At 29.2% G+C, this 23,506-nt stretch overlaps 1 protein-coding gene across 8 annotated transcripts; it reads left to right on the top strand.

Moving 5' to 3' along the window:
• Positions 1-979: 979 nt before the first annotated feature.
• LOC119671171 (probable phosphorylase b kinase regulatory subunit alpha) lies at positions 980-22,510 on the top strand. Of its 8 annotated transcripts, none has more exons than XM_038081712.1 (14): positions 980-1,868; positions 2,194-2,684; positions 2,769-2,945; positions 3,005-3,328; positions 4,109-4,256; positions 6,118-6,447; positions 7,018-7,230; positions 7,536-7,640; positions 9,138-9,167; positions 20,291-20,592; positions 20,657-20,740; positions 21,189-21,456; positions 21,521-22,112; positions 22,186-22,510. In XM_038081712.1, the coding sequence occupies exons 1-14, from the start codon at positions 1,292-1,294 to the stop codon at positions 22,289-22,291; spliced, it is 3,747 nt and encodes a 1,248-aa protein (XP_037937640.1). In that variant the 5' UTR covers positions 980-1,291; the 3' UTR covers positions 22,292-22,510. The 8 variants fall into 8 exon arrangements, with proteins under 8 accessions (XP_037937640.1, XP_037937637.1, XP_037937638.1 ...); XM_038081709.1 differs by lacking the exon at positions 4,109-4,256 and adding an exon at positions 3,459-3,603 and having other exon boundaries at positions 7,018-7,254; positions 7,473-7,640; XM_038081710.1 differs by having other exon boundaries at positions 7,473-7,640; positions 22,186-22,509.
• Positions 22,511-23,506: the final 996 nt, after the last annotated feature.

The following is a 23,506-nucleotide window of genomic DNA, read 5'->3' as shown; positions in this document are numbered from 1 at the left end:
GGGGCATATTTTGATTGCAGTCACGTCACGGCAATTGTTCTCGCTTTCAATACATTATGAAAATTTGACACTAACAACTCGCCGACCTGGTGTAAAAGAACATCAGTGCCGCGCAAATAAACAATACAAAAATTTAAATTCAAACCAAAACAGCTGATTCACAAATTTTATTTGAAATAAAATGTACGAGTAAACTTTGCGTAGCATTTTCAAATTTCGATAGGGATGTTACGCTCTCTCAAATGCTGTAATTTACTCAAAAATTGACTGGTGGAACTCACCTGTATACACAGTGTTAGTTAAAGTTACTACGAGTAGCTCGTGGAACAGATCTAAGGTGTGCTTTTACCGCATACATGTCTGTAGACCAAAATTTGGTATATATCAATATACACAGTGTGATTTGGTAGCACGGCATACTTTGTTTGTATACATTTAGCATCATCTATGTCATGCTTAAGAGTAAATTAAAATCATTTGATTTCTTTGACTTCGGCCGTGTGCGAGTTCGAGTAAATTGATGGTAAATTGAGCGAAATAGTAAATTATGTCGGTATCGCAGCGAATGTTAATATTTACCAGAATTTCGAGTATGGTTAAATTAGATAAAAATTAGGTATTACATTTGTGAAAATTTTATAAGATGTGTAATAAAAAAATAAATAAATTTAAAAACTTTTAACCAAAAATAATAAATAAGTGCAATAAGCAAATAAATAAATATTTACATAAGTGCAGTTCAAAAAATCCCTAGAAAATTTCAATTTACTTTACTTCATTTTATTCGAACTCGCATACGGGGCCTTAATACCTCTTATTATATATGTTTAGATATTAGAATTTATTGTTCTATGGTTAAGCACACTTCCATTTTTCCTATTCTCTTTCCTTCAAATATTTTTTTAAATATTGCAAACACTGCACAATAACAAATCCCATATGTTTTCGCAAAATGATTGATTTGACATTGACTTGACATTTCAACGTTAACTGTTCAGTAAGTTTTTAATTGACGCGATTATTATTAATTTAGTTATTTTTGTACAGTAAATAAAATCTATTGAACACAAAAAGAAGTTCGTTAACTAAATTGCAACGAAAAGAAACTGATCAATCACAAAGCATGTGCGAATAACATACGAATACATACATATTTTTACATATATATATATAACTATATCTTTTTTTCGACAAATTTGCGTGGAACCTTACATAAGTTGAGACGCATCTTGCACTTCCAATCGTGCTAAAAGTGTTTTTTTAGTGTTTAATTGAATAAATTTTGAGAAAAATGCGTTCAAGAAGCAATTCAGGTGTACGCCTGGACTACTACCAGCGCATTGTGCATCGACTGATAATGTCACATCAAGAACCTGTAACAGGTTTGTTTCCTGCCTCAAATGTCAATTCGCATGCATGGATAAGAGATAATGTTTATTGCATATTGGCCGTGTGGGGTCTGTCAATGGCTTATAAAAAAATTGCTGACCAAGATGAAGATCGCGCTAAATGCTATGAATTGGAGCAGAGTTGCGTTAAATTAATGCGTGGTCTTCTAATGGCAATGATGAATCAAAAAGATAAAGTGGAAACATTTAAAATTACACAAAATCCATTGGATTCATTGCATGCCAAATACTCAAGTCGTAATGGACAACCTGTTGTTGGTGACGGGGAATGGGGCCATCTACAAATTGATGCTGTCTCTTTATATTTACTTATACTCGCACAAATGACTGCATCTGGTCTGCAGATTGTATTCTCCTTGGACGAAGTATCTTTCATACAAAATTTGGTATTTTATATTGAGTCAGCGTATTGCATACCAGATTATGGCATATGGGAGCGAGGCGATAAAACCAATCACGGTGAGATTAATTATAATTATATTAAATTAAGTAATTTAATATAAATTATTCTAGTTAATTAATTAGTTGTTTTTTGTTTTGCATTATTATATATACGAATATTTAGCAGAGCTGAAAAATTAGTTATTTTAACCGAAAGAGACTTGCTGGTATTGATTAATTTAATTTAATTTAATTTATTTAATTTATACCGGTACACCCGGCATTACCGTGTACTATCAGTAATATCAGCTATAAAAAATCAATTTAACTTATTTCACTCTTACATCACTCTTACATCTTACATCATTCATATAGTTAATATTATATTCACTTATTTTTATAGGTGAACCTGAGCTTAATGCTAGTTCGATTGGTATGGCTAAAGCTGCTTTGGAAGCAATGAATGAATTGGATTTATTTGGTGCACGTGGCGGACCCGCTAGTGTCATACATGTTCTAGCAGATGAAGCGCATAAATGTCAAGCTGTTTTACAGTCGATGTTGCCACGTGAATCTAATAGTAAGGAGTTGGATTCTGGAATACTGTGTGTTATTGGATTTCCAGCGTTTGCAGTAGATGATCCACAACTAATACATAACACAAAAGATGCAATACTCTCACGTTTGCAAGGAAAATATGGTTGTAAACGTTTCTTGCGTGATGGTTATCGTACCCCGAAAGAGGATCCGTCCCGTTTGTATTATGAACGCTGGGAATTACGCATGTTTGAAAATATAGAATGTGAATGGCCCTTGTTTTATTGTTACTTAATATTGTTTCATGCCTTTCAAAATGATAAAATGGCTGTTAAAAATTACGCTGAACGTTTAGAGGTGATAAAACATTTAATTTTTTTAAACTTTATATATTATTTTGCTATATATTATTTTTATTAAATAATTTTATATGTATTTTAGAGAATAATGGTACGTTCAGATGATGGAATTTTACTAATACCGGAAAGTTATGCGGTACCACAAAATCTAGTAGCTAATGAATATCAACATCCTGGCTCACAATCACGCGAAGTTGTGGGTCGTTGTCCCTTTTTGTGGGGTCAATCATTGTTCATACTTGGCAGACTCTTACAAGAGGTAGTAAATATATTTAGTAATTATGTTTGGTGATTTATTAAATGTTTATTTTTATTAAGGGTTTTTTGGCTGTTGGTGAGTTAGATCCGTTAAATAGACGTTTAGGTGCACAGAAGAAACCCGATGTTGTTGTGCAAGTAGTTATAATTGCTGAGGATAATGAAATACGTGACAAATTAGCTGAGCATGATTTGCATGTACAGACAATTGCAGAGGTAGCACCAATTGAAGTTCAACCTGCGCGAGTGCTTAGTCATTTGTATACTTACTTGGGACGCAATAGAAAACTCGGTTTGACCGGTCGTAAGTCACGCGATGTCGGTATATTAAGTACAAGCAAATTGTATTCGTTGAAAGATAGAATATTCGCTTTTACACCACAGGTAAGTTGTTTGCGTTATATATTAAAATTAATTAGCGTTAGTATAAATAATTTATTTTAATATTTGTTTTTATAATTGATACTTAATTTGTGAAAATTTATTTTATTGAATAATTTATTATTTAAATTAGTTTGTCGACTTGTCACGTTTTTATATCGCATCTGATAACGAATTAATGATTGACATCTTAAAAGGGGAAATAAATTTTCTCAAGTCGGCTTGGGATCTGCTTGGACGTCCTTTAGTGACGTTAGTTTTGAAGAATATCCATTTAGGTCTGTTTTAAAACAAAAAAAAAAGTAAAATGATATATAAAATTTCAATATGTATTTTGCAAGGGATGCGATTTTCTTTGGTTTGTTCTTAACTTAATTACTGTTAATTATAACATTAATTTTGCCCATGTAAAAGCAAGCAATTTATTATTTAAAATTATTTTTGGTATGGAATTTTGTATAGAAAAAATGCAGTAGATTTATTTGGTGATTGGTTTTGGTGAATATGGCTTGCTTTTACATAGTTTTCATTAATATTTTTATTTGTTTAACAATTTTTTTTTGTAGTTGAGTTTGGCTAGTATAAAGAACTTGTAAATAAAACGAATTGCACAGAATAATATACATAAAATATGCACAAATTTATACTGAGCGAGACGTATTTCCTGGTAGATTTTAATAACTGATTAATAAATTTGAATTAGACAAACTAAATTATATTTTTATATTGTTCCAATTGCTATCATTACTGTAAAAATTATCATTTCAATTCGGCACTAAACAGCATATCGACTATGAAGAATACTACACAACACGAGATCCCGACTTGCTAGCTAGCAATTTTACAACAAATTTAGCTTTCCTCACAAATAATTGGCGCCACATGTTAGGAAGGCCGACCATTACTTTAATGGCCACACATTATATGCTAGGTAACTACTATTGCTACCTTCTTACAATGATAATGAGTTGTCCAACAAATCACAAATAAAACAAATTTTAGTTGCAATTGATTTCGATTAAAAATATTGTATATTGTATATATAAAAATTATTCTCATCTCAATTTTTATAAAGTTATATACAAAATTATAATAATAATTATTAAGATTTTTTATTTTTAGCTAGGGAAGGGTATAATCATGTTTATTCTTTTGCATGCTTTTTAAAAATACAAAGTTGATTCTTCATATGTATTTTAATATCATAGTTTATTCAGAAGTAAACATATAAATATATAATTAAAATATTTTAATTATAAAATTGTGAGCGTGAGTTAGAGCGTCTTAGCACGTATGTTGCTAAATAAGCTGAATTCTTTTTAAGTAACGTTGGTTTTTTATAAAAAAATATATTTAGTAAATATATTTTTTTCTTGTTTATTTAATAATATACTATTATTGTACATATAAATATAAAATTGAATATTTAATTTTTTTTTATATGTAATTTTTCTCTAATTAATTGTTTTCATAAAATTTTTTATATATAGTTTATAAATTATAACTTATTAACTACTACATGGGGCACCATGTCATATTATAAAATATCTTATATCTACTTTACTTCTGGGTATCTATAATATTGCTTTGTAGTAAGTACTTCTGAACACTACTTTTTAGTTTGCGAGATTTTTGCAATGCTAGAGCTTTATTTACTAAAATTGATATATCAGTTCTAACGAGAAAATATATAAATTATATTTTACGTAAAAATTCACCCATATTTCATTAATTAAACAGTTTCACAATATCTCTAATATTTGAGCGGTTGTCGTTAGTACCTTTATAACATTTGTCAATAAAACGAATTTAAAAAATAAAAAATAATACAATATATAAATAAAAAAAATTTGTTTAAAAAAAAATTATATAAAAAAAATTATAATTTAAAAATTATAATAACTTATAATAAGTATATATTAGTTTGAAGAATATGGATGAGTAATATATTAAAAGTAACATAATAATATAAAAATAAAATTATTTGTAAAATTTTATATAAGAAATAAAAAAAAGTTTGCAGAAATAAAATAATATAAATATAATAAATTTAATAATATATATCAATTAATAATAATATAACCATAATTTTACAGAAATTATATAAATATAATAAATTTAATAATATATAACAATTAAATATAATGATACTTAGATTTAAAATTAAAAATTTAAAGACCTATAACCATAATAATATAACAACAATTTTACAGATATAATATAAATATAATAAATTAATAATATATATAACAAATAAATATAATAATATTTAGATGTAAAATTAAAAATATAAAGACCTATAATCATATACTTATAACAATATAGTATTATTGTTTCATTTTACATTTTGACTGAACTAACTTTAAAATAAATTAATACCATATAAATATTTATTAATAATATACATAATTTGTTTTTAATTAAAGTTTTCAATGGTTTAGGTCTATTTTTGTCTGTAGTAGCTGATAAACAAAATTATCGCATATACATATAATAACCATTAAACATATTGTCATTTTAAAAAATTTTCCAAAAAGTGCTAATATTTTATTAAACCATTATTTTCACCTTGAAAATGTTAATTTATAATTTTATTATTTATAAAAAAATATTTAAAAGTTTTCGTTAGAATTGGTACCCTCATCACATCATTATCATATTAACATTGTTCTGAGTCTTTCTGTGTGCTTGCTAACTTAACATTAATAGCTAAAATAATTAAATTGTTTTGTGTTAAATAATATTTTAAAATAGATTTTAAAAAATAAATTAAACATATATATATTTCTCAGATCAAGACAAAATACCACTTGCCATGATACAGACAATGCGTAAATTAAAATCTGGTTATATTAATGGCACACGTGTCATGTTGGGAAATTTAAAAGATTTCCTAAATACTTCCGCAATTACGGACTTAAGTTTTCTTGGTAGTACTGAAGACGGTTATCCTGATCGCCTGCATCCGGATGTACAAACTTATTTAGATGAACATTTGTTGCGTTCGTTCAGTCATCGTAACACAATGAATTTACGTGGTGGACAATTACGTCCCCGAAGTCTTAGGAGACGCATGTCATGCAAAGGTGCTATCAAGAAGACACGTTCAATTAATGTGGACTGTAAGTATAAATATTTTGTTTGCAAAACTTATGAAGAAAAGCATAAACAATTTTCGATTTAATCTACACAAAAACATGAAACTAGGTTTTTGAGTCGCTGTTAGGAGAAGTAAATGACACTTGCTTTGGAACAAAGACAAGTGGTTCGGTTTATTCGGTTTTTTTCTTTAAAATTAGTAATAAATTCACGTTAATAACAAACTTAGCTATTTTATATCAAATTTTAATGCACCTCTTAGTTCAGAGACATCAAAATAAACAAGAGTCAAATTGCCAGCTAAAAACAAAAAAAAAAATTAAAACAAAAATAGATAGGAAAACTATATAAGTTTTATATATATATAACTGTATCCAAATTATTGAATAAAAATAAGTAAAAATCTCATAAGAAATCCTTTGTATAAACGCTTTTAATAAAGAAAATAAATATATAAAAAAGTGCTAGCTTATTGCACTAATAACTCGAAATAGAACAAAAAAAAAAAAATTTCTGTAAAAACCATTTGTTTAAAGATTGGCGATATTAATAACATTACATCATTTATTTTAATTTAAATTTTTTGTTCACAGCTGACACCTTGGGTATGGAGGGACCTACACAATTATCAGAGAGGCGTTTATCTTCAATAGTACCACCACCATGGCTTCAAGCTAATAAACAGAATCATATCAGTGTTTTTGCTACGACACCCGAAGAAGGACCGGCAGATCAATCAGAAATCATACGAGAGAACATATATCCCATTGATCCACATCACAACAGAACAGCAATGGAACGCCGCAGTGAGTTTGCTAGACAACAAGAAAGTTAGTAGTGTATAGTCCGCAGTGCAGTTGTGCTGTAGTTTATGTGTTTTATTAAGTTTTTATTTTATTATTTAAAAATATTTTTTTTTTCTTTTGGGTGCTGTTACTTTTATGTTCTTTTTTTGGCGTGAATTACAATCATTGGTTCGATTTTATTTGACGTGTTCAATATAACATAACAATATTATCTATGTTTGTGTTAAAAAAAAATAAATTAGTACAAAATATACCTAAAATTCTCATTCAACGCCATCGCACCGATAATAATTTTGCGGATACAGAGGTTGAGGAGCTGATTGCCATGTTACGTGAGACCGAAAATCTGGAAGAGCAAGGCGATATATTGCAATACCTTGTAGACACACAGGGCTTAGACTTTAATACAGGTAATTTTATATACATATTATACAGTATTTAAATTCTTACTTTGCTAAATTACAATTTAAAAAAAACAATTATGATATAAAACACGAATAAATTGGCATGTATTTCTTAAGCTAAATAATAGTTTATAATGTTTAAGTTTAGTTTTTAATTATAACACATAAACAAAAAAAAACATTAACACATTTAGTACACAATTTGAAATAACATTGCTAAACTAACTTTTTTCAAGTATGGGTTCTGATTTAGATAATCGTTTTAACTCACAAAAAACAAAACAAAGTCCCAATTTATTTAAGATGTTAAAAACAAGCACACGTATATAAATGTTTAATAAGTAGTAAATATATTCTGTCTTAAAAGTATCCAGAATTATCAAAAAAAAAAAGAAGAAAAATAAAATTAACCAATAATCACAATTTATATTGTAGCATAAAGTAGGCCCCATCGACTGCAATACAACAATGTTAGTACTTGACTCAATCCTCCATATATTTTCCGTCAGTTGATTGAGATGTGGCCTTCAATTTTTTTAGGGCATTTTCTTCTTTTACCACAATCAAGTGAAAATGTTTTCCTTGATGTGGTAACTTTTCCTACGGGAACAGAAGAAAATCATACAGGGCTATGTCAGTTTATTACAATTGATTGTTGGAGTTGGATCGAAATGCCGAGCTGGAAAGCAGACACATAAAAGGATGACGAAACACTACACCATGAAGTGGGATGGAAAGAGTGATTTGCAACGAATAATTTGTTGTTGTTGTACCCCGCGGAAATCGTAATTGTTGAATGGTGGGTGGGTCTTAATTCAAACTATCCTGGGTCAAGACGAAAATCCTAGACATTACAGTGACTCGTCGCCATTGTATTGTTTTGTTAACAGTACTTAGTTGTTGTTATTTTAGTTCGCTGAGATCTGCTTGTGAAATCCCTTTGGGAGGTGTCGAACGGTACTTGGTCGTGAATAGTGACGAGTGGCTCCGTGACGTAAACCCTGCCGTTATTGGAACCAACAGTACTTGCTTGATCCCATTAGTTAAATTTTTATTTAAAATGTTTGCACAACATTCGTTTTGTGCCATTGCAGAACACTCAAGAGTATAATTGTCACGCTCAAATTTTATATGGCAGTACAGTGCTACCAACTCAAGAGAAAAATGTGGTGTTATCATTTAAGTGGGCTTTTTAAATTATAAATTCCGGATACTTTTTAAATAGAATATATGTATAATTAGTTAATGTATTTGTTTTGTGTTTTGATAACTGCAGAGCTGTTCAAAAAGTCATTTAGCTCGTTTGTTTTATTATATAAAAATAATTAGTATCTTAAATATATATAGAGCTTTCAAGATATATTAATTAATTCTTATTTTTATAAACTGTACCATTATTGAAATATTAAATGATTTTTTGAATAACTCAATCTTTACCAATTATATTTTTAATAATGTCTATATAACCTTGTGTTGTTGTTATTTTGTTTAAACTTTAATTAGCTGGCTTAGGAATAAAAAATAAACCAACTGGTAAGTTAAAATCCCTTTTGTTGTTTTATGTGTTATATCGTGTAGTTTGCCGTAGTAAAACAGCACGTTTATTGTACCTAATTGGCAGAATGACTCCCCTACCTGTTAATTATGTATCTGATTTCCAAAATCAGTTCCTTAAAATTTTTTTGCACTCTGTAAATTTGGTTTTTTACGTGGTTTTTAATTTATTTTTATTTAGTCAAATGTATTTCAATTTGTGTTTTAATAAAGATTACACGAAGACAAATTAATTTCCATCAATTTAATTACCATCAATAATTTCCATTTACTTGCACTACAAAAACACAAAAATATTTCAAAATACGAGTACCTCAAGTTTTTATATTATAATGGTAGTTAGCTTGAGAAAACAACTAACTAGTATGGTATATTAGTATTATGTCTACTACTCTCAATATGTATTTCAAACATTACTCATATATCACAAATATATCAAATGTAAATATGAGGCGTTTAAGGTTTTGTATAACAATTTAAAAGTCTGTGATATTTATCATAGTGAGGTATAATTGGTTTGGGAAATTTCCTATATTGAAAAATTTCCTAAATTGGGAAATTTCATAGAAAAGGTTTATTTCGTAAAATAAAAATGTATAAAAAAAAACTATTAATTGTAAGAGTTAGTTACTTAAAACTTAACACTTTCATTATCATCCATGGCGCTTAGGTATCCGTGCAGGATAGGATTTTTACAAAATATTGTGGCCGCATCTACTCAGAGCACATAGTAGTATTCTAAAACCTATACAGCTCTTTGCTTTGTTAGGAATATTATATTTCAGGATTTTTCTCCATGACTAATATCTCATGCTTTCATGTCTCTTTAGCTGTAAGTTAAAACCCTAAATTAATATAACGGCACTGAGCCACTGTTTGATACTTTTGTATCTTCAGAATGCGTACTTAGATATTACGCATTAAAATATGTTTATATAAACAATCTGAATCTGGGTCAATGCCCACATTTCATTTGACACCAATGCTGCAAAGGAAAACAAAATTGTTTTCTTTAAAACTGTAACACTTTTGAGATATTTGATTGATGGATATAAACATCATCTTCCGGCTACTGACGCCGAAGCTAAAGACGCTGACGAGGTGCTTTAGCAAATAGAAGCTCCAATTCTATTGGTTGGAGGAAAAGACGCTTCTAGAAAATTCTCAGGAATTTTAGAAGCTGTGTTCTAATTGGATAAAACCCAATTTCGTAATCAAAACAATAACTTCAGTTATTGAAGAATAAAACCTCAAGAGTCAGTCTAGAGTGAGCTAGCCAAAAGTCTAGTTCAAGCATTCGAGAATTCACCATTTAAACCTTACCTATTCGGAAAAATATAACTTGTAATATATATATATATCATTAATATAATAAATAAAAATATTTTTTTTAAAAATTAAAACTCGTGACGAATAAATTTAATTGGCGCCCAACAACGTGGGGCACTCGTAACAATTGCGGAAAAATAAAAAGTACGCGACGCGAGTGTCAACCGCAGTAAACTCGTCACAATTGCAGAACATAAAAAGTATGCAACGCGAGTGTCACAGTAAACTCACGCTAAACGCAAACAAAAGTATGCGACGCGAGTTTTAATCACAGTGAACGCACTCGTAACTATTGCAAAAAATAAAAAGTATGCGACGCGAGTGTCAACCACAGTGAACTCACGCTAATGTGGAAAATTTATTAAAAACATAGTACGCGACGTGAGTGAAAAAAATTAAAAATTCCTGCAATACATAACACCCGAGAACAAAGGTGTTTGCAGCGAATTTTAACAAACAAGTATCCCAAAAAAAGGGGAGGAAAGTGACATAAAAATGAAATATCTCAAATAATAAAAAACGAGATTTCGTGAGTGCACAAAAATTTTTATATGTGCAAAATTTTTTAAATTATTAACATTAAAAGGATAAATAAAATTATCCATAAAGTTAATATAGAAGTTTAGAGACAATCTTCATAAAAACATTAAATAACAATTGTGCTACACTAAAACAAATGTGTAAAAGCATTTACACAAAGCTGTTGATTTTTATAAACAAGGTTTCTGCTAAGCCTTTGGAGCATCAACTACAGAAACAATTAAAATAACTTTTCTACAATTGGTACTGAGAGGATAAACACAAAACAAATTACTGGAGGTATTTTAACAGCAGCCAGGAGGTATTTCTTTACTGATGCTATTTATTAAAAATCAATGTATATAAATATATATTTATTAATGCATTAAAAATATACAAATATATGAAAATATTTAATAAATTTATATATGTGTAACTATTAAATAAAAATATTAATGAATACTTGTATAAAAATACATAATTAAATAATTTTTACGTAAAATCCTTAATAATTTTCCTTTATATATATATAAAAAAAGCTCTGCAAAAATTTTTGTTTTGCCTTGTTTTTCGTTATTCGTTTTGGATATTTGATATAAAAGAGTCCTTAAAACTGGACGAACTTCTTTCAAAATTTAAGAAATTTCGCGTGTCCAAAATGACCGAAAACACTGACATAATTACGAGACTGATTGCTGCTAACACAGTTAGCCTTCAGGCAGAAATTAATACTTTAAAAACTCAATTACTAGCCTTGACGAATACAAACGTAGTTACTGAATACGAAACGCAGACAATTGATGATAACATAAAATGCGATGAATCTTTAGGTATAATCAAATCCTTACCCGAATTTTCTGGTAAAAATAATCTGTATGTAAGTTGGCGCGAGGCCGCCAATAATTCTATTCACCTTTACACTAAAGGAAGTAAGAGATACTTCGCAGCTCTTACGATTCTTCGTAATAAAATTATTCAGGATGCCAATGACGTTTTGACAAGCCATGGCACAGTTCTCAATTTTGACGCTATTATTAGTCGTCTAGATTTCGCTTATGCAGACAAGCGACCATTACATATTCTTGAACAAGAATTGAGTGTACTACGACAAGGAAGTCGTTCAATTATAGATTATTACAATTTAGTGAATCAAAAATTGACACTCTTAATAAACAAAACCATCATGACGCATGGTACAAACAATAATATAACTAAAATTATAAATGATCAAAATCGTCAAAACGCTCTTCGAGTGTTTATCACGGGGCTGAATGCTCCATTATCTAATATCCTGTTCTCACTCTCTCCAGAGGACCTACCTAATGCCTTGGCAAAAGCCCAAGAATTAGATTCAAATAATATGAGAGCAAACTTCGCTCTGCAATTCAGCAGAAATAATGCTCATGATTACCTTAATAATAATAGGAATAATTTACGATTTCCTATCAATAATAATTTTAATAACAATAGATTCTTTAATCAAAAAAGAACATTTAATAAACCTGAACCAATGGAAGTCGATGACTCCAATCAATTTAAGCAAAATGCTTATAATCAAAATAAAAAATATAATCAAAATCAAAGAGGTTTTTCACAAAATAATAATTTTAATAGAAATTATAATAATCGAAATAAAAATGTTCAAGGTGGACAATTTTATAATCCACGAAACAATTTTATAAAAAGAGAAATGGACAGTAAAGTAAACAGTGGACAGCCTCCAGTTAAACATCAGAGGGTTAACAACATAAACGAGCGTGCTTTTTTAGACAAAGCCACGACCTCCCATATGTCTTCGCGACCACAACAAAGTCCAACAGAAGATTAAAAATTCTAATTGATACAGGCGCAACAAGTTGTTATTGTTCGCCAAACATATTTAAAGTTAGAGAAAGATTAGTTATAAAAAAAAGAATTAGGACCATTAATGACCACACAATAATAACCCATTTTTCTGAATTTGCTATATTTAATATAAAAGAAAGATTTTATGAAATAAATGGACTTGATGCAGACTTATTAATAGGCTATAACTTTCTAAAAAAGGCCAATATTACCTTAAATTTCGAGAAAGAAATTTTAATATATAAAAATGAGGGATATAAAATAAATCCCTGCGAAGAAAATATTAATAATAAACATATTACCTTGGGAAATAATCCTAAGGCGCCAGCCGAAGAATTTTCCGGCACTATCGAAAAAAATAATAATATTAAAAATAAACATATTACCTTGGGAAATAATCCTAAGGCGCCAGCCGAAGAAATTTCCGGCACTATTGAAAAAAATAATAATATTAAAAATGAATATATTACCTTGGGAAAAAATCCTAAGGCGCCAGCCGAAGAATTTACCGGCAATATTTCTGATAAGAAATATAAATCAATAAATACCCTAAGTGGAGAAATAATAAATCAAATAAAAAGAATACACAATAATATAAATTTAAATATTCCTTTTAGAACGGATGTAAAAGCGGAAATCCGCACAATTGTTGAAACTCCTATATGGAGTAAACAATATCCATATCCACTATCTGTGAATGACTTTATAAATGTTGAAATTAAAAATATGCTAAAAGACGGTATAATTCGTCAAAGTAAGAGTCCATACAACTCACCTGTTTGGGTTGTACCAAAAAAAGGTATAGAAAGAAATGGAACACCAAAACTAAGAATGGTGATTGACTTCAAGAAGTTAAATGAACAAACAATTTCAGATAGGTATCCAATACCTGATACTAACGTTATTCTTTCCAATTTAGGAAAAGCATCATATTTTTCTACAATAGACTTGGAATCGGGATTCCATCAAATTTTAATGAAAGAAGAAGACATTGAGAAAACAGCTTTCTCAATAAATAATGGTAAATACGAATATTTAAGACTACCATTTGGGTTAAAAAATGCTCCTAGCATTTTTCAAAGAGCAATGGATGATATATTACGAGAATATATCGGAAAAATTTGTCATGTCTATATAGACGACATTATAGTATATTCAAATTCTTTAGAGGATCATGAGATTCATTTACAAAAAATAATAAAAACCCTAAAAGATGCCAATATGAAAATTTCACTTGAAAAATCTAAATTTTATCAACAAGAAGTTGAATTCTTAGGATATATAGTCTCCTATAATATAATTAAAACCGATCCAAAGAAGATCGACACAATAAGTAATTTTCCTATCCCTCAGACATTACGTCAATTAAGAAGTTTTTAGGAATGACAGGTTATTATAGAAAATTTGTAAAAGACTACGCGTCAATAACTAAACCACTTACTAAATACTTATCTGGTGAAAATGGAAAAGTTTCACAACACATGTCAAAAAAAATAAAAATCAATTTAAATGAAGATGCAATTAATGCAGCAGTGAAATTGAAAAATTTATTATCGAACGAAGTAGAACTGGCACAACCAGATTTCAATAAAAAATTTATTCTCACTACCGATGCTTCTAATATAGCAATCGGCGCAGTATTAAGCCAAGAAGGCAAACCAATCACATTTATCTCTAAAACGTTAAATTCTACAGAGCAAAATTATGCTACCAATGAAAAAGAGCTTTACGCTATAGTATGGTCTTTAAAGACATTAAGAAATTATCTTTACGGAGTTTCCGATTTGGAAATACATACCGATCATCAACCCTTAACTTTTGCGGTATCTACCCGCAACCCCAATGCTAAAATGAAAAGATGGCACTCATTTATTGAGGAATTTGCCCCAAAAATAATTTATAAACCAGGAGCTACCAATGTAGTAGCTGATGCCCTTTCAAGGCAATACTTAAATCACATTTCGGAAGAATCTTCCTCTATCAATACTCAGCACTCAGCTGAAAGTAGTGATAACAACATCATTCAAGAAACAATGAAACCCCTTAATCAATTTAAACAACAAATTCTATTGAGCAAAGCCTCATTTACTATCCATGAATCAAAAACGACATTTGGAAAAATTAGACATATTATTGAGTATGATACTCCTGAAAATTTGCTTACTATATTAAAAGATTATTTACAACAAAAAATAACAACAGCAATTCATTGTACCATAGAGGATCTTTATGAAATTAAAAATATTTTACTAAACAATTTCAATATTAAATTCGTATATACAAAACTATTTCCAATTGATATAGTCAATCTTGATGATCAGGCAGCCATAGTAGAACAAACTCATATTCGCGCACACCGCAATTATAAGGAAAATGTGAAACAAATTCAAGGCAATTATTATTGGCCTAAAATGAAGGATCATTTCAAACAATTTGTTAGAAATTGTGAAATTTGTAATAAGAACAAATACGACAGGCATCCGCAAAAAGCACCAATTGGCGAGGCTCCAATTCCTAAGAAAGAGGGGGAGCAGATTCATATAGACATTTTCTTCGCCCAAAAATTAAAGTTTCTCACATGCGTTGACGCATACTCAAAATATTTAGTAGTTAAATTAATTGACGACAAAAGTAAACTTGATGAAAAAGTATTAGAAATTTTGCAAAACTTTCCTGATATTAAGAAAATAACTTTAGATAATGAGCCAGGTTTTACAACAGCTCAATTTAAATCTTTAATGCAAAGATTAAACATTCAGGTATATTATTGCGACCCAAGGCATAGCACTACTAATGGTCAGATTGAAAGGGTTCATTCTACAATAATAGAAATTACAAGATGCATTAAGCAAGAATATAATTTAATAAGTGACGTTGAATCTATCTTCAGAGCTGTTCAACAGTACAACAAAACAATACATTCTGTCACAAATAAAAAACCAATTGATATATTTTTCAATAAAATAAATCATGATAATAATGAAATAAATTTAAAAATTGCTCAAAGTAAAATGATTAAAAGGAACGAAATTAATAAACCCCTAAAAACATATAAACAAAATGATATAATATATGAGAAAATAATTGGTGAAAGAAATAAGCTTCAACCAAAATTTAGAAAACAAAAAGTTAAAGAGGACTTAGGAAACAGGATAAGAATTTTTAAGAATAATAGAATAATTCATAAAGATAATATTAAAACGTAACATACTTTTCAGACAATGAAAATTTTTATCTTAATAACATTATTAACCAAATTGGTTACAACGGATATCATAGACTACACGCGTGAAGACTATGTATTAATTGAAAACGATAAAGCAGCAATCTATGATGACTTTGGTGAAATTTACCATATAACTAACTTAACGTATTATGATCAAATAATACAACAATTTCAAAACGCATTAGATACGGAAATGAACTTCGTTAACAGTGATAATAAAATTAACTATGTGGACATTGACACGGATATTCATATAATTAGAATACTTTTTACACAATTACAAAAAATAAAAGTTCACAGAAATAAACGTGGTATTAATGAAATAGGAACCTTATGGAAGTGGATAGCAGGTTCACCTGACCACGATGACTTTATAAAAATAACAAATAAAATAGAAGAACTAGTACAGAACAATAATCAACAATTTGTTACAAACTCGAAAATTTTTAAAGCAATAACCGAACTGAATACAATTATAAAGAACTTGAATAGTAACACTCAGTTTTTCAGAATGACAAAACAACAAAATAAATTAATAATGAACGAACTACAAAATACGTTACAAACTATAACTTTAGCAAAAATGGGTATTCTCAACACAGCAATTCTGAACTTAAAAGAAATTCAGGATATTACGAAACATGAACATGACACTGTTACTATAACCGACTTAATGGATACCTCACAATTTAAAATTTTACAAAACAATGATCTAATTGTAGTATATATCAAATATCCAATTATTAAACAAAATTGTAAAAAATATGAAGCCAGAGCCATAAGTAAAGAAGATGGCAAATTATTAATAGATAAAGAAATTGCAAAATGCAATGATAAATATTTAAATATAAAAAATTGTAAAATAGAAATAAGTAATACATTTTGTCAATCTATTAATGAAAAATCCTGTTTCACGAATTTATTAAATAATGAAAAATCTAAATGTAAAAAAATAAGAGAAAGAAATAAAGAATTGGAAATTATTAAAGACGGAGCTATATTGATCTCCGGAAAGAATGTTGTAAATAATAAAAACCTAAACGGTACATATTTAATAACCTTTGTTAATCATACTATTATTAATAATCAAACTTATATTAATCAAGAATCCATAATATGGAATTATGTAAAAAATATTAAACCAGCAAATTATGAAATATCGGAATATATAGAATCCGAAAATAAAGATTTGAAATTTGAAAATATTAAATTGCTAGATTTGTATAAAAATAAAATAGAAAGACATCCAACAATGTCAATTATTATTGGATTAGTCATAAGCACATTAATTATATTCATATTATTCAAAATTATTACGAAAATTAAAAAGTGTAAAAGAAAAATTAATAATGATAAGAATGAAGAACTATTCATAGAACTGAACTCTAGAATACAGACATTGACTGAAGCGGGACGCTTCAATCAAGAAAGAGGGGAGTTAAAACCCTAAATTAATATAACGGCACTGAGCCACTGTTTGATACTTTTGTATCTTCAGAATGCGTACTTAGATATTACGCATTAAAATATGTTTATATAAACAATCTGAATCTGGGTCAATGCCCACATTTCATTTGACACCAATGCTGCAAAGGAAAACAAAATTGTTTTCTTTAAAACTGTAACACTTTTGAGATATTTGATTGATGGATATAAACATCATCTTCCGGCTACTGACGCCGAAGCTAAAGACGCTGACGAGGTGCTTTAGCAAATAGAAGCTCCAATTCTATTGGTTGGAGGAAAAGACGCTTCTAGAAAATTCTCAGGAATTTTAGAAGCTGTGTTCTAATTGGATAAAACCCAATTTCGTAATCAAAACAATAACTTCAGTTATTGAAGAATAAAACCTCAAGAGTCAGTCTAGAGTGAGCTAGCCAAAAGTCTAGTTCAAGCATTCGAGAATTCACCATTTAAACCTTACCTATTCGGAAAAATATAACTTGTAATATATATATATATCATTAATATAATAAATAAAAATATTTTTTTTAAAAATTAAAACTCGTGACGAATAAATTTAATTTGTATAATGTTTCTGTATGATCCCGATTCCTATTACATTAGGAAAGCTAATTAAATAATCTATGCCTCATCCATCTTTAATCAAGGTGGACAATGGTTTACATTATATAATATTTTTTATAAAAAAAAATACACAAATACTCTTCATAGTAACTATATTTAAAAACTTTCATAACATCGAGTTTTCTTGCTTATGTAAATTGTATTTTTTTAGAAACTGTCTCAAGTATTATCGTATACGAATGATGGTTATAGAACCAACAGACAGATAGAAAAATAGTTTATTTAAAAGAACATACTTTTTAAAAAAAGGAGTTATCAAAGAGAGAGAAGCAAAGATATATTTGTTTATGAGATTATCCGCTTTCACTGTATATATAGTAGATCATTGCATATACATCTAATTATAATTTGAATTGTCATTACTATTTGACAATCACAATGACAAACCAGCATTAACACATGCATATCACATTGCAAGAACGGTCGGATTTACGTTCCAAAGTCACAAGCAGGGAGTTTTGGTCAAAGGGACTACACAATTCCCGCGAGCTACAACAACAACTATATGCAGTGCTCTGATATTCGTAGCAATGCGCTAAGAAATTATACCGAAAACTTCTCTTTTAATAATAGAAACTTTTGTCGAAATAATGATACGAAGAAAAAAATCATTATTTCCTTCAAAATATTTATATGTTATTGGCATAAGTAGCAAATATTAATTTTGTTTTGGAGATATAGTATATGATTTTGTGTTTTTTGCTGATGTTGTTATATAACTCTTTTGATAGATTTCTGTATCCACCGCTGATTTGAAACAATATGGAAATATGTTCTCCATTTATTATTTGAAGCAATACCAAAAATATGGTTACATATCTGGTAATTTATAATATCAGTATAAACTTCGAAATTGTTGAAACATAACATTTTTGTATTTTTTATGTTCTTTATTCCGGTTCAAGGTATGGCAATAATTCTCTTCAATCTTACAATGATTCTTTTTAATGGTCCAATAATTCTCTTCAATCGTACTATGATTCTCTTAAATCGTACAATGATTTCCTTGAATCGAACAATGATTTTCTTCAATCGTACAATGATTCACTTCAATCGTACAATGATTCACTATAATCGTACTATGATTCCCTTGAATCGTACAATGATTTCCTTCAACCATACAATGATTCACTTCAATCGTACAATAATTCCTTTTAATCGTACAATGATTACCTTCAATCGTACAATGATTTCCTTCAATCGTATAATGATTCACTTCAATCGTACAATGATTCACTATAATCGTACTATGATTCCCTTGAATCGTACAATGATTTCCTTCAACCATACAATGATTCACTTCAATCGTACTATAATTCTTTTAATCGTACAATGATTTTCTTCAATCGTACAATGATTCACTTCAAACGTACAATGATTCCCTTTAATCGTACAATAATTCCCTTCAATCGTACTATGATTCTCTTCAATCATTGTAATTAGTTGTTTACGTAGGTTATAGGTTACGCATACACCTATAAGAGATTTTGAGCACTATGTGTAGAAGTAAAATAAATTATATTAAGGCTGTAACTATTGCTTCTATGGTTTCTGGGTTTCAAGGATATTTATCATATTCATAATTTTTTGCACTACCTCACCGTAACTATTTATAAGTTATTATTTATTTGTATTATTGTATATATAAAAATAATAATTATTTTATTTTCTTTTTTTTTTCTTATGTGTTAAATGTTCATTCACGATTCAATGTTTTGTCATCCATTCAAATGCACATTGTTGTCCTTTTACACCCAAAATTGATTTGATTGGACTAATTTTTGTGCTCCACATAAACAAAAAAACAAAAATTTTGGAAATTTTGGCGCTTTCGCTGTGTATCCTTCATCAACGCTAATTATGATTTCTTCTGTGTTTTGTTTAAAATAATGCATGTATTTTATTTCAATTATAAACTTTTACCTTTAATCTAATATTAACCAATAAAAATGCATCCCAACACACGCGGAATAACTATTTGTCCACAAAACCTAAATTGTGTTCATAAAAAAACTTAACAAAATGTTCCAATAACAAAAAATGCCAATTGCTTATGTTTAAACAATTAAAAAAAAAAACAAAATTAACAAAAAAGAAATTGAGGGTAATTTTGTGGAAGAACCTGTTGATATTGGTTCAAGTTCAAATGATGAACCAAAAGTTGCTGAAATGCCAACAGTCGTTATTGACACATCCAACATTAATTCTCAATCTCAATCTGAAGGCATGCTGGAAGAAGGTCGAGTCGTTACTGTACGCGATCTATTGAAGGGTCTTTATGAGAAGGCATGTCAACAAAAACTATGGGGCTTAGTCCGTCACACAGCGGGCATGCTTGGTAAACGAGTGGAGGACTTGGCTAAAGCGGTGACTGATCTGTTAGTACGGCAGAAGCAGGTAATTATAAAAGAGTTTAACTTAGTATTCATTTTAATTGATTAAATTTCTATTTTTTAATAAGGTTACTGTGGGTATGCCACCGAATAACGAATACACAATAACAGCCCCATTACCTGAAGCTGAATTGCGTCAACTAATACATGATGTAAGTATTTTATCAATATTATAAGAATATGTAGATACAAGTTGTGCTTTATTTGAAGCAAATAAGCATTTGTACTTGAAAAAAACATTAGTAACATGTTCTAACTGCAGTTAGGACAGTCTCATTTCTTTGTTTCTCTAGAAACCTATAACCTTGTTATCTTCTATTCCAATTCAGTGTAAAATTCTTATGGTATTTCTGGTTCGATGTCAAATATTAGAGCAGTAATTCAAGTTTAAGCTAGTTTATTTCATTGTTTCGTAATACTCATACTATACTATAGTCTTTATAATTTGTATGTAGTTTGTTTAAGGCGCTGATTTTAATTTAAACTAATTCAGATCTATTCATTACTGAACCCTAAATAGCAGAATGACTGCTAGTGTATATAGCAATATATTTGTCAGTATTTTAATATAACGATAATTACTACATTTGCAAATAACAGGCATATGGTGACGACGAGAGTACTGCTATGTTAACCCAAGAACTAATGGTGTATTTGGCAATGTTTATACGCACAGAACCTCAACTCTTCCATGAAATGTTACGTTTGCGAGTTGGTCTTATTATACAAGTTATGGCTAAAGAATTATCACGTACTTTGAATTGTGACGGTGAAGCAGCCTCCGAACATTTGCTAAATTTATCACCTTTCGAAATGAAGAATCTGTTATATCACATATTAAGTGGCAAAGAATTTGCTGTTAGCAGCGGTAGGTTTATTGAGCATAATGACAATTCTACTCAGACACTCTATTAATTTATTTTTATTTACAGTTGCACGTGGTAGCTTATCAATTGTCAGTTGTAAGTCCAGTCGCGTCAGTAAAAAGAGTCAAATTGGTTTGGGTGATCCAGAAGGTGAAGATGCATTAGTAGCCACTATTGATGATCGACAGGGACAATGGTTGAGACGACGTCGTCTTGATGGTGCACTTAATCGTGTACCAAGAGATTTCTACTCACGTGTCTGGACAGTGTTAGAGAAATGTCAAGGTTTAGCAATTGAAGGTCGTATATTGCAACAGAGTTTAACACAGGAAATGACACCAGGAGAATTGAAATTTGCGCTTGAAGTGGAAACGGCACTTAATCAGATACCACAACCCGAATATCGACAACTAGTAGTAGAAGCATTAATGGTGTTGACATTAGTTACGGAACACAATATGGTACCATCGTTGGGTGGAGTTATTTACGTCGAACATTTAGTACATAAAGCGAATCAATTATTTTTGGAGGATCAACGTAAGGTGCAGGGTGACGCTACGTTGTGTTGTGCCAAATCAAATGGCAAAGATCATCAAGCGGCATCTGGTATGTTGCTATGTGGTGGTGCTGCATATATATGTCAACATTTGTACGATAGGTGAGCTTGTTTTCATTTTTAATTTAAAATAAGTTTAAAATATTAATAATAAAAATTTAATTTTTGTTTATAGCGCGCCGAGCGGTAGTTATGGTACGATGACATACATGGCTCGAGCCGTTGCGCTTGTACTTGATTGTGTGCCAAAGCATGGAGAAATGGATTGTACAATTTCTTAAATATTATTTTTAGAAGATATGCAGGATATGCAGGAGAGATAAGCAAGTACATAGATGAATATGTTAACACTTTGACAAGGAATTTAATTTTTAGTATTGTATACACTTCAGTTACTTATGCTGCTGTATAGCAGCACCAAAATGTATCTTTTCATTAACATAAAACTTATTTTGTTTTATTAAACTATTAAACTACTAAATGTTAAGCAACATTTGTTTTTGTTCTAAAAAAAAATTTGTTCAAAAGTTAAACTGAATTATTTTCTTCAATAATATATATAAGTTTGATATCGCATAGAACTTAAACTTAAATTATGTACTTTCTTTGCAATCACCGTCAAAAACAAACTATAAATTGGTTTGTGTATTTAAGTTACTATTTTATGTATTAATTGTTATTATATATTTGAAACAAACACGTAGGGAGAGACGTATATAACCAAAAATTGTTTTAATTTTAATCTGAAAGCGATTTTTTACATATATATGTGTATATTTTTGATTTAATAAATTAACTAAAATGTGTTCCTATTCATATTTATTTTGACTTTTAGAATATGATAAAATGAAAGTTTGATTTGGAAATATAACTCCTAAATATTAATTAGATTCTATTTTATTATTATTAAGGTTAAGTTAGGATTAAAAGGAACGTGTTGTTGTAAACATCAACACATCCTTGTGACGTTTTATTATTGTTAATGTCCTATTCAAAAATTTACAAAGAGTTGTCAGTTATTCCTTTCATCTAGTAAAGCTCTCGTTTCGCTGGAAGAGAGAACCGTTCATGGTTACTATAGTTCTAAAATCTAATGTTTAATTTAAATCCCATTCACCCTCCACAAACCACTACCCATCCACTTCCCCACCCATGTAATCGTCTTGTATATTCTTTCATGTTATCTGCTTACAGGTTACAGTTGGTTACAACAACTACAACTATATTTGAAAGGTATTCCAATTGTTTCGAAAATTTCCACACTATTGATATATATTTATATTTTGAATTAATTTAAATAGTTCGGATTTAATTCAGAATAAAAGATTTGCACAGATTGTACCCATTACTTTTAAAAAGTTATATAAACGAAACTAATATTATTAATTTCAATTGACATCCATCCATATAAATCGTTCCTGATGTGACTGTTCTCTAATAAACACTTTATGTTGTAGTAAATGACAGTGTTCTTTCCCATAGAACCTGAGATTCGA

The sequence above is a fragment of the Teleopsis dalmanni genome, chromosome 1, assembly GCF_002237135.1.
Source record: "Teleopsis dalmanni isolate 2A chromosome 1, ASM223713v2, whole genome shotgun sequence".
Taxonomy (NCBI): Eukaryota; Metazoa; Arthropoda; class Insecta; order Diptera; family Diopsidae; genus Teleopsis; species Teleopsis dalmanni.
Note: the sequence above shows the minus strand (reverse complement) of the source record. Positions and strands in the feature narration are given on the sequence as shown.

Coding starts and splice junctions, on each gene's coding strand:
- LOC119671171 (XM_038081708.1), top strand. CDS start 1,292: ATGCGTTCAAGAAGCAATTCAGGTGTACGCCTGGACTACTACCAGCGC. Junction 3,329..4,108: donor TATTCGCTTTTACACCACAG/GTAAGTTGTTTG, acceptor GGCACTAAACAG/CATATCGACTATGAAGAATA. Junction 20,741..21,188: donor TGCGTCAACTAATACATGAT/GTAAGTATTTTA, acceptor TGCAAATAACAG/GCATATGGTGACGACGAGAG.